Source organism: Callorhinchus milii, unplaced genomic scaffold (genome assembly GCF_018977255.1).
Source record: "Callorhinchus milii isolate IMCB2004 unplaced genomic scaffold, IMCB_Cmil_1.0 Scaffold4, whole genome shotgun sequence".
Classification (NCBI taxonomy): domain Eukaryota; kingdom Metazoa; phylum Chordata; class Chondrichthyes; order Chimaeriformes; family Callorhinchidae; genus Callorhinchus; species Callorhinchus milii.
The window spans coordinates 24,895,493-24,914,399 of record NW_024704745.1 but is presented as its reverse complement, the minus strand read 5'-3'; the positions used below and the strand labels follow the sequence as shown (position 1 = coordinate 24,914,399).

General features: G+C 37.3%; 1 protein-coding gene across 1 annotated transcript in view; it reads left to right on the top strand.

Annotated features, from left to right (window-relative positions):
• The window catches only part of LOC103190020, a 40,866-nt gene that overhangs the window by 9,698 nt on the left and 12,261 nt on the right, over positions 1-18,907 (top strand). The window contains exons 3-5 of the mRNA XM_007910625.2: positions 774-1,010; positions 11,112-11,274; positions 15,083-15,243. Of these exons, the coding sequence (XP_007908816.1) occupies positions 774-1,010; positions 11,112-11,274; positions 15,083-15,243 (561 nt within the window). The remainder of the gene's footprint in view (positions 1-773; positions 1,011-11,111; positions 11,275-15,082; positions 15,244-18,907) is intronic.

The window sequence follows — 18,907 nt, the reverse complement described above, 5'->3', positions numbered from 1 at the left end:
GCAGTGGGACATGCCCCACTGAATCATGTTAAACTAAGATTGCCATTCTGGCTGGTTTCTCAATGGCACACCATCTTTTGTTCCCCTAAATTGTTTGCTGGATAGCAGTAAGTGACCTCCAGGACGATAGTTGCTTGTAGAGGTGATTTATTAGGATGATACCAGGGATGAGTGGTTTGGCCTAATTCCTCTGATCAATAATTAGAGGGCATCAATTTAAGATAGTAAATGAGCAAATGGATAGGTTAATAGAGATTTGTTTTACACACAGAGTAGTTAGGATACATTTAATAATAATCTTTGCATTTGATATAGTGCCTTATCACATCATTGAGATGTCTCAAAACACTTCACAGAATATATTGTAAATTGGGTTGACTATGTATTTTGTGGACGAATTACAAAGTGTTTTCTATGGTTTATAAAATAATGAGTTATTCAGTTAATGTTTTTAGTTCTGTAAGTTGTGGGCAAGTTGTATAATGAAGATAATACATTTTCAAAAGCCAGATGCAGTCATAGCAAAGCAAAATCAATAGAGGCAAGGATGGTGATGTTAAAAGCAAACCAGATCATGTATTTTATTGGATTGTAAACTCCTTAGAAATGTAAAAATATTTGTCAAATAAACATTCCTGTTTGTTAATAGTGTTAGCATTGTTATTGTGATGATAAAACCCAATGTCACAATGAAAGTGATGTTCAATCTCTTCATGATTCTAGTTTTCAAACTGTTAAAATTAACATTTATGCCTTTGTTTTCCTTTCTCTAGTTCCTTATTCAATAAGTAAACATAATGACAAATACTTTAAAAAGTGCAAGGACTACCTTAAATGCCTATCAACCAAAAAGGAAAATAGCAATCAACGTGAAAATAGAACCTTGTCGGTTACCAGCAGCTACACAATACAGAAACTTAATACTACAAGTTGGGTGCAAATTAATTGCTCTCAAAATCATTCGACACATCATGCAAGAAAGGCTGTGGATATTGAACTGTTTGTACAATGTGAGTATTTCAGTTTTTTTTCTTGTTTGCAAATCTTCTGTTATTCTCTATGGATGGGAGGAGCATGGGAATGCCCGATTTGTTTGCCTGGTTGAGAAATGCTAAAGCTCACCATAATCATTGAGTGACTTGAATTGCTTACTGCTGATATTCCCGTAACTAAACTAAAGTGATATGGTAGAACTGATGTGATAATTGTGCTTCTACCACAATTCTTTACTGTCACAACACCAACAGGAACTGTAAGTATTTAGCCTCACATTATTCAAATTTTTAAGTTTGTTGAAAGTATTTTGTTACATTTTCTTGATTATAAAGAAGTAACTCTTTTTTTCATCAATTCATCACATCAAAATGTTTCAAAGTGCTTCACAGGCATTTTCTCTCAAGGATATAGTGTTGGCAAACGTAGCAGCCATTCGCAACAGCAAGGTCTCAGAAGAGCCACGGAATAAATGACCAAGAGGATTGTTGGCCAAGAAGGCAAGAAAGCTCCTGTCCCTTTTCAAATAATATCAATCCACAGACAGAAGGGACCATGTTATAAATTCTTGTCCAAAAGTGAGCACCTCCAACAAAACAGCCTTCCCCCAGTACTGCACTGGAGTGTCAGTCTAGTCTATAGAATGGTAAAATAAAATCCGGAACTGTATGGCTGAAATTCTGTCTAATCTTCTCCTGTAAAACCATTTTGTTTTAAATGATAAGATCCAAATTGTGGAATTCAAGTGCTCTGAGATTCTACTCCATAAGGCACTATATAAATGCGAGTAATTGCTGGAATTGTGGAATATTCTATAATTCAGGCTTAATTTGGAAGCAGATTTTACACAATTTTGAAATGGTAGTGGCTTCTAAATTAAAACTAAAATTTTGAACTACATTTCACAATACCTTACCATCTTAAATCTTAAGACAAAATGGCTGGAGGCTGTGATTAGGTGGAAACTTCAGACCTCTTACATGTTCAGTACCTTGAAATGGTGTCTATTAGCATAAATGGTGAAGGAAATAGATTTGGTTGTGATGATTGATTTTTCACAGAAAGTTTCGAGTCACTGTGAAATAGTTATGAGAAAAGCTAATAATTTTTTATATCTTAATGAAAAGAGAAATTCCTCATGCCACTAAATTCATGGGCCAAATGAGCCTATTAGTGCAGGTTTTCTCATCCATAGATGAAGGGCCAAGACCATTGATGAACCACCAAAGTTGAAAATGTCCAAGATTGAATGAGATGTCAAGAAGCATTTAGCTGACACCAAGCTTGTTTTTTCAAAAAAACTATAGTAATAATAATAATCCTTAAATTTGATATAGGGTCTTTCAACGAGGGTGTCTCAAAGAATTTTACAGGATTTACTGTAAAGTGTAGCGACTGTATATTTTGTTGTCAAACACAGCAGCTAGATTGTGCACAGAAATGTCCCACAATGTCCTCCTGTAGATTGTAAGAGTACAGACTTAATAATACAAGGAATTCCTCTCTCTTGCAGTCCTGGGAAAGGATTATTTCTGAAGGAGCCATGTAATGAGAATCGCTATTGAGGATGGCAGGTTAGGAGGACGAAAAAAGAAAAATGAAGGGAGACCATGGTCATTACTAGTGTCAATAAATTGAGGAAGACAAAAAACAATGCAGTAGTGAGTGGATTTGCAAAAAGGATTACTCATAAAACAACAGACTTTTCTTCCACACTTGATTACATCTTGACGGCATTTGAATATCTGTCAAAGTTTTTCTAAATGTATTGATCAATGGTGAGCACACTTTTAAGTGTCAGCCTGATTCAGTTGGTAATGTTCTCGCTCTGAATGTCAAGGTTGTGAGTTCAAGCCCCAAATCGAACTTTGAACTATTCTAGTCTGACACTCCAATGCAGTGCTGAGGCTGTTCTGCAATGTTGGAGATACCATCCCTTTGAATGAGCTGAGGTCCCGTCTGCTTGTTCAGGTGGGCGTTAAAGATCCAGTCCACTATTTGAAAAGAGAAGGGAGTGTCTCTCAGGTTCCTTGTTGCTGTTATGAGAGGACGGTAAGGTGGGTGTTGTGAAAGGATGACATCATTTGGGCTAAGGGCCTTCTTGCTCGATTCCCAGCAGGGCGAATCCTTGGGCAAGTTTCCTTACTCCACATGCCTGATAATAATCCCTCAACAAAAAAAATAATAATTTAGTCACCAGTCCACAACTGTTTGTGGGACACTGCTGTGCGCAAATGGCTGCTGCGTTTCGCCCACAAAATATTCAGTCAATTCACTTTACTATATATTCTGTGAAGCGCTTTGTGACATCTAGAAGACGTGAAAAGCGCTATATCAAATGCAAGGATTATTATTCATCCACACTAATCTTGTGACCTAAAATTGTATCACGGGATTTGATTTTGTGCTTGTGCTATTTCCTCACATTAGATTAAATATTATTGTGCTTAGAGGTGGATTTGTTTTCATTGGTGAAAAGCAGATTACCTATATCTATAGGCAGTTGATGTAGTGGCATTGTTTAACACATTTCATAGTGTTAGTAGGACTGACACCCAACTGCCAATGTTTATGTGAGTGTCTAATATGCTAATATGTGTATGTAAATTTCTAATATGTTATCACAAGTATTTCAAAAAGCATATAAAATAGAAAATCATATTTCTTTCCACTTACCTGTGTATTTTATTATATGGTGACAGTAGCTATAATGGTTGAATGAATTTAACTCATCAGTGAGTCATCATCAGTCAGTCATCATCATGCCTGTGACTGATTATGGAGTTGGTAAAATAACACAACAAAATTACATTTTTAAAGCGCCTTTCAACTCGGGAGGACATCCCAGGGCGCTGAAAATTAGGCCCTTAATGTAACAAAGGCATTAAACTCACTTCAGTTGAATGAATTTCATATTAAAAATTGAGTGACACTTTGAAGCAAGATGGAAAAACAATATTTCAGACTCTGACTCATCCAAGACAGCCAGCCGGCGCCAGACTAGCTTTGATGATTGAGGTCATTTGTGATCCAGACTAGCCTGTCCAGCTGGTAAGAGGAGGAGGAGGAGGTGTGAACACATGCATTAATATCAGGGGGGAAATTAAATCAAAAGCTTTACAGATTGATCAGAACAAAACAAAAGATTTTGTCTCCATTTTTATTGCTAATGCATGTTCAAGCACATGCAGAGTTCTGACTGTGATACTGCATAATACTCTTCTATAATTGTGAGTGTTGCTTCGCAAATCTTTAATTACACACCTTTTACTACTTTTAAAAGTGTACCATCTTCATGTAAAAAAATTGACATAATTCTTTTTATTTATTTGCATAAGGGATGAGATAGATTCCATTAAAATGTCAGAATTTCCTTTGCATGTGACAACAGGAGATGTCTTGTGATGAATGACACTATACACAATTCCAGCTGTTTCTGTCTCTCAAACAAAAATCACAGCCATCATTTCATCAAGTCAGTAGTCATTTAAAGTTATGTGTCATTCCATCCACCTAGTTTCACACAGTCTGCTTCCTTCCAAAGCATGCTGGATGGATTCCATTGTATTTCTTGGCTTTCATTCCACACCTTTTTAGGTCTGGAGCACCTTATCTTATCTGTTCGTACAGGGGTTTGAACTCAAACGGCAGTTCAAAAACAAAGCACAAAGTAAAATTTGTGGAGGTTGAGTAAAGCGCTGAGATTATGCCACTGATCTGGTTGATCAATTACTAAGCATAACAAAGAAATTGAGTAGCAAATACTAAATGGGTCAAGGTGCAGTCTTTCCCGCCAAGGAATTTTCTAGTCTGGATTGAGAAGGTGATAGTCTTTCCTCTCTGCTACCTTGGTACAAAGATTCCAGGGTGAAAATTATGATGTTACTTAAATATCTTTTAAGTATTTCAAATTATTCAAATTCAAATACATTCAAATTAGTTATAACTTTAAATATTTCACACATGAACTTGCTGCCTGTGTGTGCTGAAGGCAGACTTCTTAACACCTGTCTCAATTATTGCACTCAGAAGCCAGTCATACTGCATTTGCCAATTGTGTCGCACTGCTCATTAGTGAATAATATCTTTACTAATAATTACAAAAATACAGAACAAAGGCAGTCTCAGGCTAACCAGCACACCACTGCTGAGATCTATGAAGCAGTCCAATATGTGGAGTGGCTGGAGTCTTATCAGGACCAGTGAAAAAGATGTTGGGCAACTTCCTCCAACACATCTGTGGACCAGACAATATATTCATTGTCATTCATCTAACCTATATATGGTTAGGTCTCAGTTAGAATACTGCGCCCAGTTCTGGGCACCACACTATAGGAAGGATGTTAAGGCATTGGAAAGGGTGCAGAGGAGATTTACAAGAATGGTACCAGGAATGAGGGACCTTGATTATGAGGAAAGGCTAGTGAGGCTGGGATTATTCTCATTGGAGCAGAGAATGTTACGAGGAGACCTAATAGAGGTCTTCAACATCATGAGGGGATTGGTAGGTTAGAAAGGAAAAACTGTTTCCACTGGTGGGTGTGTCGTGACTCGAGGTCACAGATTTAAAATAGTCTCTAAAAGAAGCAGAGGGGAGGTGAGAAGACATTTTTTCACGCAGCGAGTTGTTCGAATCTGGAACGCATTGCCTGAAAGGGTGGTGGAGGCCGATTCGATAACTACTTTTAAAAACGCGGTGGATGGGTATTTGAGGAGGACAGGGTTATGGGGACTGAGAAGTGGGATTGACATTATATTGCTCTTTTCAAAGAGCCGGCACAGACTCGATGAGTCGAATGGTCTCTTTTTGTGGTGTACGATTCTATGATTCTATGATTCAAAACAGTCACTACCCTTTCCAGTAAATTCTGTGAAGCGCTTTTAAAATGTCCTCCTGATGTGAACGGCACTATATCAAATGCAAGTATTAATGTTTGTTATATATGGTCAGTCATTTTATATATGTATGTCAATCAGCACCATTGATGTTAATAAGACACGACAATAATACACTTTATCACATCTACATGATGTTTGGGGGCAGTTTCAACCCTATTCCCAATGAATGTAAGCTCACAGCACAAAATATTGAAACAAATTGTCTCTGAATTGTAAATCTCAATCAAAAGACCATTTACCATCAGCACTTGTAAGGAATGAAAATATTTCACTAGTGAGTGAAGTTTTTTTTCTGAGAATTAGGTTAAGGCACACTGTTGAGAAAGAGTTGAGGCAGCATTAGTTGGCACCTAACATGTTCTATATATGACCCAGGAATGACTGATAGTGACACTAGTTGTTATAGAATGGAAAAATGTTCATTTCTCAGCACTGACATCCCTCACCTTATTGACCGCAAAATGCACCATATAATGCTGATGTCAAAAATAATTACTCCCCAGACATAGTCCTGTACACTCTATTTACTGAAGACAAATTCTTAATGTTGTTCTGGTACAAACTAACAACAACAGAGACTATTAACAAAGAAACAGATAAGATAAATATTAGCAAAAATGTTTCTTAATGTGCCTGCAGAGATAAGATAAGGCAGATAGGATAAAATCTGAAATCCTATTGGTCTGAAAAGCTCAGCTACTCCAAACCCACTGACCCATCCAACCATTGTTGATTGCAAGATTTATAACTGTTTTTTACCCTCCAGTGAAGAATTCAGCTTATAAACATCCCACACTAAATTGCTACTTCTGAGGGTGGATCTGTTGCTATTGTTTAAATATTTATAGGGGGAGAAAAAGCAGGGTATTTTATTTTGTTGATTGTATCATGGGACAAATGCAAGTACCAAAGAGAAGCTGTTTTCCACAGTTGCTTATCTCACATCAACTCATTAACTAGACATGTGAAGCTTGCAGAGCACAGGGCATGTGAAAGAAACACAATTTGTTAAACTGAGATCTTGTATAACGCTGAATTGGTGCAATGAGTGCGTAAAGTCCTGTAGAGATAATTAAGACATTAAGCATTGAGTTTCCTTAGACTTTTTTTTACAGCACCAGAGAGAAAATTACAGTTTGAGTATCTAGATTAAACTCCTGTGTGTGTCTGCCACGGCGAGTATGTGGTCCATATATTCTGAAATACTGAAAATACAATATGTATTAAATAAGAAAGGATAGAAGCAATAATCGATTCATTTGATAGAGTACCTTTCACATCAGGAGGATGTCTCAAAGCGCTTCATTGCAAAAACTGTAAAGTGCAGTGACTATTTATTCAGGAGGCCAGCGCGGCAGCCAATTTATGCGTAGCAATGTCCCACAAACAGCAATGGAGTGAGTGATCAGTTTTATTAGGGGAATTGTTGGGCAGAACACTGGGAGAAACCCCCTTCTCTTTTCAAATTGTGCAATGGGATCTTTAACATCCACCTGAATACGAAGACAAGACCTTGGTGCATTCAAAGGACAACACCATCAACAATGCAGCACATTCTCAGCACTGCAGAAGTGCCAGCCTGAACAGTGCGAGTTCAAAGTCCCACTGCAGTGCTTGAACCCACAACGTTCTGATTCAGGCGAGAGTACTACCAACTGAGACAGGCTGACAATCAGTTAACAGTGAGCCTTGCTTACATGATAGGTATAAGTTTGGGTAACTGTATCAACATAATCTGTAATGGAGGTCATTTTTCTTCAAAATGTTTAGAAGGAAACAAACCAACCACCATCAAGTAGCAGTATTTTACAGCAAAGAAATAAGATAATAGAAGATGTTAACATATCTTTGGATTGTAAAACAACAGGAAGTTAAAGCCCAAGTTTCATTATTACGATACATGAATTTCTGCAAGAAATGCAGAACAAAGCTATGTCAAAGAACTCACATTAAAAATTACTTTGTATTTCATTTACTTAGAAAACCATATTTATAGATTATAGCTTTCTATTGCATAAATGAGAGACAAGTTTGGAAGTGTCTATGTAACATAATATATTTCTGCATAGCAACATTAGATGTCAGTTTGGCTCAGTTTTTTATTTCTGAATCTGATGGTTGTGGTTTCAATGTCATATCCTATGATGTTTTGATGAAATGATAAGTTGTAGTATCAAATGAAAGAATAATTATTATTATTGTGACAATGAATCTGAAGGGAATATCTTTAATATCTTGTTGTAACTGTTTGTATATGAATGAAACAATACACTACAGATCCAATAATGCAACCAGTATTAAAGGAAGTCCTAAAATAAGAATATAAGAGTACTTTTCCCACATAGCTTACCTTTGTAAATTAAAAGTTAATGCATTGCCACAGTTTCCAAGTTAAAAATGTCATAGTATACTTCCTACTGTGACTGACGTTTTGTAGTTAATATTGTGGAGTCCTGTAGCTCAGAGCACTTGCTTTGCAATCGAGAGACCTGAGTTCAATTCCAGGCAGGGCGAAACCTTGGGCAAGTTTCCTTACTCCACACGCCTAATAATAATCCCTCCAAACCAAAAACAATAATAAATTGGTCATTTTCAATCCATGACTGTTTGTGGGACATTGCTGTGCGCAATTGGCTGCCGCGTTCGCCCACAAATATACAGTCAATTCACTTTACAGTGTGTTCTGTGAAGCGCTTTGGGACGTCCTCCCGATGTGAAAAGCGCTATATCAAATGCAAGGATTATTATTATTATTATTATTATTGTACATAGGAAAACGATTTGTGTCTGTGCCATGGTCGACCGCATAAAATGACCAAACATCAAAAAGGCCCTACGATAATATAATTGACGTATTAAATCCAAGATATTATTATATTCTATTACTAAAAATCTTGATCTGAATTCTAATACTCTGAACCTTGAACCAAAAAATATTCTATTTGGTAATGTCAAGCCGAGTTTTACACTGCTGAATTAATATTTACAAATTCATTTACATTTTTTGGTAATTTGCATCAGCGCACCAGAGATAAATGTTCTTCACAAAATAGGAGTGTTAAAGAGGTGATTTCCTTTATGGCCGAAGAGATTAATCTGAAAATTAATATTTTGAAAATGTCACAGAAAAAAATGGGAACTGTTTATCCACTGGAGCCTAGAAGTGTGCACGAGTATAAAACTTCTTACACTTGCTAGCTATTTTCAAGTACTTATAATAGGGGAATGGATAGTATAGTCTTAATATTTTCTTAATGCTATGATGGTGGCACCTCATGGAAGTTATTGATACTGCTATAGATATCATGCGCTACCGCTACTTGATGGCATGTAATATATCATGTATATTCCACAAAATTGGATTCATGCTGCAGATTCTGGTGCAAAGACAACATAAACCCAGCAGAACTGATATAAAACATAAGTACTGCAATTAATCTTTTTTATCTGAATTCTGTAGGTATGTATTGTTTCGTTATGGTACAATTCTGTCACACAATGGTTTTCAAAGATTTGCAGTTAAGCATTGAGTTGAGTTATTTCAATACAGTTGTGCGTGGTTAAAGGACGTTATACAAATAACAAGGACATCTAGGTGTCCAACAGCAGGGTCGTGGAGCAAGGTCATGCTTGTGGTCATGCAGGTAAGGTCATTTTTAACATGGTATCAGAGTTGCACTGTGGAGGCTGGTAGCTGAGGAACGGTTTCATGGGGTTCAGATGTACTGTGACTTAATCTTTTACATTAGAGATGTACATTATAGTTTTTTTATCTATTAGAATTGGTGCTGAGCCACATTCACTGTATGCTAAATCAGATGGAGTGTGAGATGAGCCCTAGCAATGTGCAAGAGCTATCCAATGGAATAGCAAGTTTACATCTTCTCTTAGATGAATAAAATGATCCCTTTAGCAGTGTCTTCTGTGAATTTGGCGATTTTTAAGCTGTTAAGTATTATCCAGGATAAATATTAGGATGCAGCAGACACGAAGCCCTGTAATGCTTACGGTGAGAAAATAGAGATGTTAATAAATTTAAAAAAACAATGTCTGCCATTGCATCAAAGTCTACAAAAGTTAACAATCATCTGAAGTATATTAAAGCAGAGTTGCAACATGATAAATTCAGTAATGCTTAGAGTTTGTGTTTCCCTTGAAAATGTGTGCTTACATGTTTGATCTCATGGGGAGTATACCATATTAACTGGACATTGAGAAAGTGTTCTTGTTACTTTTACTCTCTTATTTGTCTGATTTACCTAAACTCACAAAGGGCAATTTACTATCTCCAATACTCCTGGGAATCCCTGGAAAGCATAGGATTGCTCTGCATTAGTCAAGATGAGGCTCTTAGAAAATACCTTAATTTAACAAATGGAATATTGGCTAGTGGCCACTAAGTCCCAATTGGGATACTGACAAAAGCTTGTTAGAAACAAAATTCAGAACTGTTACATTATTCATAGCCAAACGGAGATTGGCACCTCTCCCCCACCCCGAAGAAAAAAGTCCCAAAGGAGAACCTCAACCTCTGCTAACTGTTCCTCAATGTGTTCCTGGGAGTTTAATCAGAGCGTGTAGACTCCCTCCAGCATGAACCAAGCCTTCCATTCCTCCTTCTTCTGGCCTCAGGAGATAATGACAACAACCATCAAAGTAAAAGTCATTCTCAAACTGAACTCTGGAGATTTGTCAGTGAATCTCCCGTTTGTTGTGCAGGAACCCCAAACCCGACTTGACCATCTGCTGGGGAAACCCAATCTGACCTGTCAACCTACCAGGCAACCTTTATATGTGACCTGACATAAAACTCTTCATTTCAAGTGCGGAACTCGGTGAATCTACAGCTTACATGTAACATTCTCCTGACGGGATCCCCCATGTGAAAAGCTTCAGATGTAGAAAAACATTGTCCTGACCAGCTTAATTACTTTCTACTCACAATTTAATCAATGTCAAATTATTGGCTTTGACTTTCAGTGCGTAACCAAAAAACAGCATTACAACAGTTCAAGAAATAATGGGATTGTCCAGATTTTAAGATGAATAGACTCAAAAGCTGATTTGATTCATATCAAAACTTTGCAGACATTTTTGCAAGTAGTGGTTATTTCTCCATAAGCACCATCACCAACCACAACACCACACATGTACTTTGTGGATTGTTTATCAACACCTGTTGAAAGCACTGACTAACAAACACACTTTTGCCTTTACAGGTCCCTTCAACATTAGAATTCAAGGCTGCCCCCACAATGCAAAGAAAGTTAAGAGGATGGAAAGGAATAACTGTACCATTTCCTTCAAAGACAATGAAGATATGAAAAACATTACATTCATTATAACTGGTTCTGTGAACAAGATAAACTTACGCTGTTTAAAGTAAGACAAAGTTCTGTAGTCCTTTGACAGAGATGTTTCTTCCTCAGTTTCGCTAGCTCCCATCCCTTAAGGCATCAAATTCAAGATATAATAATAAATATTCCTTGCATTTGATATAGTGCCTTATCACATCACTGAGATTCTCAAAGCGCTTCACAGGATACACTACAAAGGAGTTTGACTGTATTTTTTGTAGTGAAACGTGGCAGCTAGTTTGCATACAACAATAACCCACGAACAGCCATGGAGTGAGTAACCAATTTTATTTGGGGGATTGTTGATCAGGACACCAGAAGAAACTCCCTTCTCTTTTTGAATAGTGCCATGGGATCTTTAATATCAACCTTAAACAGGCAGAAGGGACCTTGGTTTAACGTCTTTTCTGAAGGATGGCACCTCAGAAAATGCAGCATACCTCCATGACTGCATTGGAGTATCAGCTTAATTCTTGATGTGGCTTGAACCCACAACCTTCTGACTCAGAGGCGAGCCACGCTGCCACAGATCCACATATTCACCTTCAAATTCCTCTGTAGCCTTGCCCCACGTTACTCATGCAACCTCCTGCAACCCTACCAAATAAAATTGCTCCTTTCGCTCAGGGAGCATCGATCTGCTCCACGCTCCCCACTCTATCTGACCCACATTTGGTGAGTGAACTTTCACCCACTCTGCCCTTGCCTTCGGGAACTTTATCCTTCAATTTCTCCAACTCATCCCTTCTCTCCTCACTTGCAAAGCTCGTCTCAAGACTTACCTCTTTGACCACACTTTCAATCATCTTTCCCTTCTCCCCCTACCGCCTGTTGTCTTGGGTGCCCAGTCAACTGTGTTCAGTGCTTTAAAATACCTTCCTGATGTGAAAGGTGCTAATGTAAATGTAAATATTATAGTAATTGTATTATTTGGTTGTACATGACAATCTGATTTTCATCATCTTAGAGGTGGATTTTGGGTTAACAATTATTAACACTTCCAATTAACATCATGATGTTGCTTAATTTTCATTTTTGCTGCAAAACATTTCTGTAATTCTCACTCTAGTAATCAATCATTTTTACAGTCCTGCTAAACTCAATTAACCCCTTCTGATATCAAACAAATGCCCAATTTTGACAGAAATAATAGCTAAGGAGGACAGGGTGACACATTGGATTACCATGATCCGTTTACCTCAAGGTTTTGTGTTAAAAGAAAGCTGAGGTTGATTAGTGGTTATGAGGATCAAACAAGAAAATAAAGTGAGCATTTTTAGCCCATTCCCAGTGAAACCAGGCTTGTTCCACAAAGCTGTGTAGAAATTGGCATTAAAGGCCTGAAATACATGAGGGAGAAAGGGAATCGAGGGATATGGAGGGGGATTGGGAGAGGGGATTAGGATTGCTGGAGTGTAAAGTGTAAAGATTGCCAATAGACAAATTGGGCCAAATTACCTATTTCAACGCTGTACAGATTATTATGTGTGTGTGAGAGAGAGAGAGAGAGAGAGATGTGATGCTCATCTGAGACAAAATAGAGTAGAACTTTACCAAAATCTGAGGTCAATAACGTAATGCAGTCTTATTGTGCAAAACTATTTGGGGACTATTCATACCATACCTCAAAGTGCTTGAGGCTGATAAATAGTTACATTCACTTCCCAGAAATGATTTCCAGAGCATAAAACGCACTTAAAAGATAATAACCAAAGGTACAATAAAATCGGCAGTTAGCCTGGAACCAGCAAACTGCCCTTGACATTTCACCAAGTTATCAATATTATCAAGAAAGTCATTAAGCCTGCTATATGAATCAAAATGTAGCCGGGGATCAAGCTCATTATTGTTAAATGCTAGAGTGTGTACAATCTAGAAAGATTAAAGCACAAAGTTCACATGCGATATTACGGAATATTAACAGGCAGGAATCTTTTTCATAGGTTACTATCATTTTTAAACATGAGGCATTGCTGATTAAGTCAAACATTTTGATATGTACACATGGCTGCCTGAGTTCAGCATGTGTGTGCATGCTTCTGGTCTGGTCTCGGCCTTTATCTCAACTGTCCTCCATTCATAAGCACCTCAACCTTTTCAGGATCTGCTCAAAATCCATGTTAGATTCTGCCTTATTTGGATTTCTCAATTGCTGAAATGCTACTCACCATTAATATTCTAGCAGTAGGATGAGTTATTCTCAGTGCTGGTGGAGGAAATTAATAGCTTTTACAAAGATAGGAATGTTTAGATGGCTCTTTAGATGCCAGAGCTAAGCAGATAATGTGTAGCATTGGCTGTGGACATAGAAGAGAGAGGGAGGCAAAAATTGAGTTATGTGGTTCTGTTGCAGACATCAAGATGTATAGACATAGCTATATTTAGATTGTGACCATATCAATCTTCCAAGTCTGGGAGTTCATTGGGTAACCAAATGGCCTTCAAAGTCATTTCTAGCCAGTGAAACCCAGTGCAGGTATTTGTAAAATTGCTCTCACCTCCAAAATAGATGTTGGGGCCATGGAAAATAAAAACAGGCAAGTTAAACAACTTGAACGTAAACATTCATGGCAAAGAGGTTAGAAAATATGCTAACAATTACATTTGCAGAAAAAAGTTAAACTTAAGGTGAAAAAACTCATCCAAAAATGCCAGAAAGTGGCAGGAATTTCCTGGAGCTGCTGCCATTGTTAGGGTTAATATTTACAACCTTGCCATAAACTTCAATACAGTGTTGAGGGTGTGCTGCGTTGTTGGAGGTGTTGCCCTTTGGAAAAGTCTAAACCATGGCCCTGTTTTAGGTAGACATTAAAGATCCCACGGCACAATACAAAAATAGAAGGGAGCTTCTCTAGGTAGCCTGTAAAACAATCCCTGATAAAATTGGTCACTCACTTCAAGGCTGTTTGTGGGATATTGCTGTAGGTAAATTGGCTACTGTGTTTGTCTACGAAACACATAGTCACTACATTTTACATTATATACAGTTAAGCGCTCTGGGATGTCCTCCAAATGTGAAGGGTACTTTTCCATTTGTAAGGATTATTATGTGCATGTGTGTGAAAGAGTAATAAAGTGAGATGTAGAGCAAGTTGATGTTGTCCTTGTCCTTCTCCATTAATATCAACTCTTTTCTAATTGGTGAAGGGTCAATTATACAATTGGTACTGAACAAAACTGACCTGTAAAAAGCTAATCACTCTTAAGGTTGTTGGGGTATTTGGAGTAAGAAAAACAACTAACTATAATAGCAGCCAAAGAAAATCAGTTCACTTTAAAATGCTTACATACTTTAAACTTATTTCCCAGGGACACCTTCAAATTTGTTGACATTTAGGTCACATGTAGTCAATGTTCAGTAACTACAGTACAGCGATATTGCTACCACACTGAAATTGGCCATTGTTTTTTCTTCTGTATTATGGATGCAATTGAGGATGATAGAAGCATTTTCTAGCTCCAGATTGAGGGTAATTTTCTTTGTATGTATTTTGTGAGAAAGTTTCTGGTGAAGCTTTGACACCCGAATCAAAATATTATGATTCAGTTTTGTTTCGAATTGAAAGCTAAATCCAACAATGTTAATTTGAGCTGTGGTCATTTAATATTAAACTATATTGACAGACTGCAAGACAGTATACTTTTTATCGAGTGGTTGTATTCAACAATATGATTTTCAATGATTACTAATTATTTTATCCATTTTCTGGGAAACTAGACCTAGTCAAATTCTAAGTGAATGTTTTTGAAATCGTATTCCAAGTTTTCTGAAGAATGTGTTTATTGAACAATTATAATTGATGTACTGTAATTATTATTTATTATTTTAAAAGGGAAAATGACACACTTCCAAGAGGCACTGAACTAATGGAAAATCAACTCAAATTCAAAGGACCCATGAAGAAAAATTACACAGGAATGTACTTATGTGTGGCTTCTTATCAACACTGTCAAACTCCAATTTGGTGGGAAATTAAAATTACTTCAGATGAATGTACGTATATTATTTTATTGTTAAAATAATTTGAAGATTACTGCACATGCTCACATGACCATTATAGGATTTGTGGTATAATTCTTTGGTGCAGACCAATTCACATTGCAATTAGAGAACCACAGAAGAAAACTTCTTAGAAAATTTATTCTGTTGAAATATGGCACTAACTCTAGATGCTTACACTTCAAAAAGTTGCCAAGGTGAAATGTTACACAGATTTGCAAAAAAGATTTGAACCCTGTAATTCTTTATTTAATGTTCACTCATTATCTTAGCAGATGTTTCATTTGTGTTGACAGCAGTTTTTAAAATTAATTTTAAGAGATTAATTGAATTTTGTAGACTGTTGCGTCAGTTATTAATTGCAATATGAATTGTTCTTAAGATACGATGTAAGGTATAGCTGAAAATGTGCAGAAGTACACTTTCAATGGGATTGTCTGACTTTATCTTGGTGCCACAATACAGCTCAGATACATTTTAATCACGGCATTGTCTGCTGATTCTCTCAAAGTGGCTCTTTGACAATTTTAACTGACTGAGTTTGCACCACTTGAAAGCAAATCCAATACTTGCTCAAAGTTACAGCCCAATGTTTAAGGGTCTGGCTGTAAAACAAAATCAAGGACCATATGTTGCATCTTTTGCTCTGTACAACCAAATTTAACTGAAAACAGCAAACATCTGAGTAATGCTTTTTTTTAAAGTTAAGGAAACACTTTGCCAAAATAAATTGCAAGTGCTACATAATACCATGAGAGAAGGTATCTGGAGCTTTTATAGCACAAGTTTTACACCTTCAGTCATGTATGTCTCTTGCAGAGAGAACATATACGTTATTTCGGACAGTAAGTAATTGACTCTTTGTCAGAGGCTTTGCAGGGTGAATTAGATCTGACAGAAAGAGAGAGAAAGTCTACACAATGTCATGACTATCCATGAATGGTGACCTCAGTTTAGGGGAGAGATCAGTCATGCATTTATGATCAAAGTTTGAAGTCCTTATCTTTATTAACCTTGTACATATGAATTGTTTGTTTGAAAACCTGAGTCACTATTATATACTTAGTACTGTTTGTAGATTTTTTTTTGGTCAGCCGGGTGTTTCATGTCTGGCACACACGGAAACCCATCACCATGCTTAAGAGTATCCAAACCAAACTGAGAATTCCATGCACTCCACCAGCATATGGAAATTCCAGAAATAAATTATTTGAATGGAATGTGCACTCTTCCTGGAAGGACGCATCTTGCTTACTTAATTCTGGGAAGTATTAGGCGCAGGTTGGCAAGAGCCAAGGCTTGCAGACTGTAGAGGGGTACAGCTGAAGTTTAGCCAACTAAAACCGCATAGCTTGCCATTCATATTGCTGTCTGGCAAGCTTTCCTGCTGCTTGTCCAGTTAGCTAACCTTACCTAACATGGCTTTGGCTTGCAGGATTAACAGGAGTTGAGTGGGATGAATCCCTGCCCCAAGTGACTGGTCTACCTTTCCAGGTCCTGTCAATGAGCCAGGTTGGCTCTGCTGCCATCTAATTCTGGAAAATATTAGCGTAAGTTAGCAGAGCAAAGGCATTGGGGGTACTGCTGGACTGTAATCAGTGTGATTGTCTTTTTAATAAGGTTCCATAAAATTACAGTTTTAGGACAAATACCAAAAAGTATTTATTTTCACAGAGGGTGATCAATCAACAGCAGCAAGGGGTTCACTGAAAAGTGGTTGAGGCCTTGAATTTACTATTTATAAATCCTTTTTACCAATCTTGCTTTTTAGACCTGGTATTTGAAAGTGATAATCATTCCATTATGGGATTTAAAAAAAGTGCTGAACCAGTGTAACTGCCACATAAATGCAGAAAAAAATGCCTGCATTATAAGTTTGAGAAGTGCCATGGGATCTTTAACATCCACCTGAAAGGGCAGAAGGATCTTGATTTAATGTCTGATCAAAGGACGGCACCTCCAACAATTCATCACACCACAGCATTACACTGGAGCGTCAGCATAGAAACCCTTGCATGTCATTTCCACTGCTGAGACTTTAGCTCCAAGATTTCCTGGGAGCCAAGAACGTGAGAGAACTTGAGAGGAGAAAAGAACTTGAGAAGAGAATACTGTTTCTGTGGGAGAACATGGCGGTGAATTTGGTTATAGCAACAACAATTACCTTCTGTACTTCTCAATTGTGCAGGACTGATGATAAGGGAGTGACATTTGTGGGACACTGCCTTGCGCAATTGGCTGACGTGTTTCACCACAAAATATACAGTCATTTCACTTTGCAGTTTATCCTGTGAAGCCTTTGAGACGTCTCGAAGACGTGATAAGGCGCTATATCAAATGCAAGGATTATTATTATTATTATAAAAAGATAACAAAATTACATGTATAAAGTGCCCTTCACGTCAAGAGGACATTCCAAGGCGCTGGGAGGAACCTTAGTATTGGGCAGTGTATCTGGGCCATATTCATCCATATAACATAGATTATCCTGCATAAATCACATTTTATGTTGTGGGTACTTTTATCAGTGTTTATGTGTTTGAGTGCTTCATCAACCTTTATATTTGTGTATTTATTACAATTAAACTGGAATTAAAACTATAAAATATATGAATGGATAACTGCAGAGCGCGAAAAGAGATTTACTTACTTTATTAAACACTTGATAGTTCTTTGTTGGAGTTTTCAGGGAGTAGATAAAAAGGAATGTCAATTCAATACGTTGTAGGGAGAAGTGCGAGGGAGAGCCATATACTCCAAGTAATCACAAGATTGGTTCAGATGATGAAGGCCCTTCAGCCAGATTGGTCTGAACCTTTCAGCATACCCACCCACCCATCAGATGGCAGCCTGGCGCAGTGGTAGCACTCTTGTCTCTTGAGTTTGAAGGCTATGGATTCAAGACCCATGTTGCACTTTGAACTCGTATATTCTAAGCTGATGCTCCAATGCAATGCTGGGATGTGCTGCAATGTTGGAGGTGTCATTCTTCAATAAGATATATGTCAAAACATTTCAAAGTGCTTTACAATAATTTTGTCAAATGTGATGTTTGTTTTTGTAGGAAAACATGACAGTGAATTTGGTTATAGCATGTAGGAACCTTAATACTAGGCAATGCATCTGAGCCAATTTCATCCTTATCCATACTTCTCTATACATCTTAGAAACTGGCACACTCAAGATATCTCCCCATTAAATAATAATAATGATAATATTATAATAATAATAATTAAAATAATAATAATTAAAGGGGAAGTCTTTGACATCTCGGTGCAAAACGTATCATTTCAACACCTCACGTTCTTTTTAAAGTACTCTTTTGTATAATTCATACGTATGCATGTGAGTAAACACAATCGTGTTGGTAGACATTTATCCTGATCTCCTGGTAAGATTTGTTCCCCTCTTGTCATTACCTCAGCAAGAGGGGAACAAATCTTTACTGAGAAAAATAGAGATCAGTATTTTTATAGTATAGGACAGCAATCAGCAGGTAGCTGACCTGGAAAATGTCAAAGCTGTACTAGCTGAATTACTGTAATGAAGCCTCCCAATTAGTACCTAGGACTTTAAAGGGAGATAAATTCTCTTACTTCCTATTGTGCCGTTCATGGCTAATAGTAAGGGCCATTTCCCTGCTGACTGTGAGGACTTG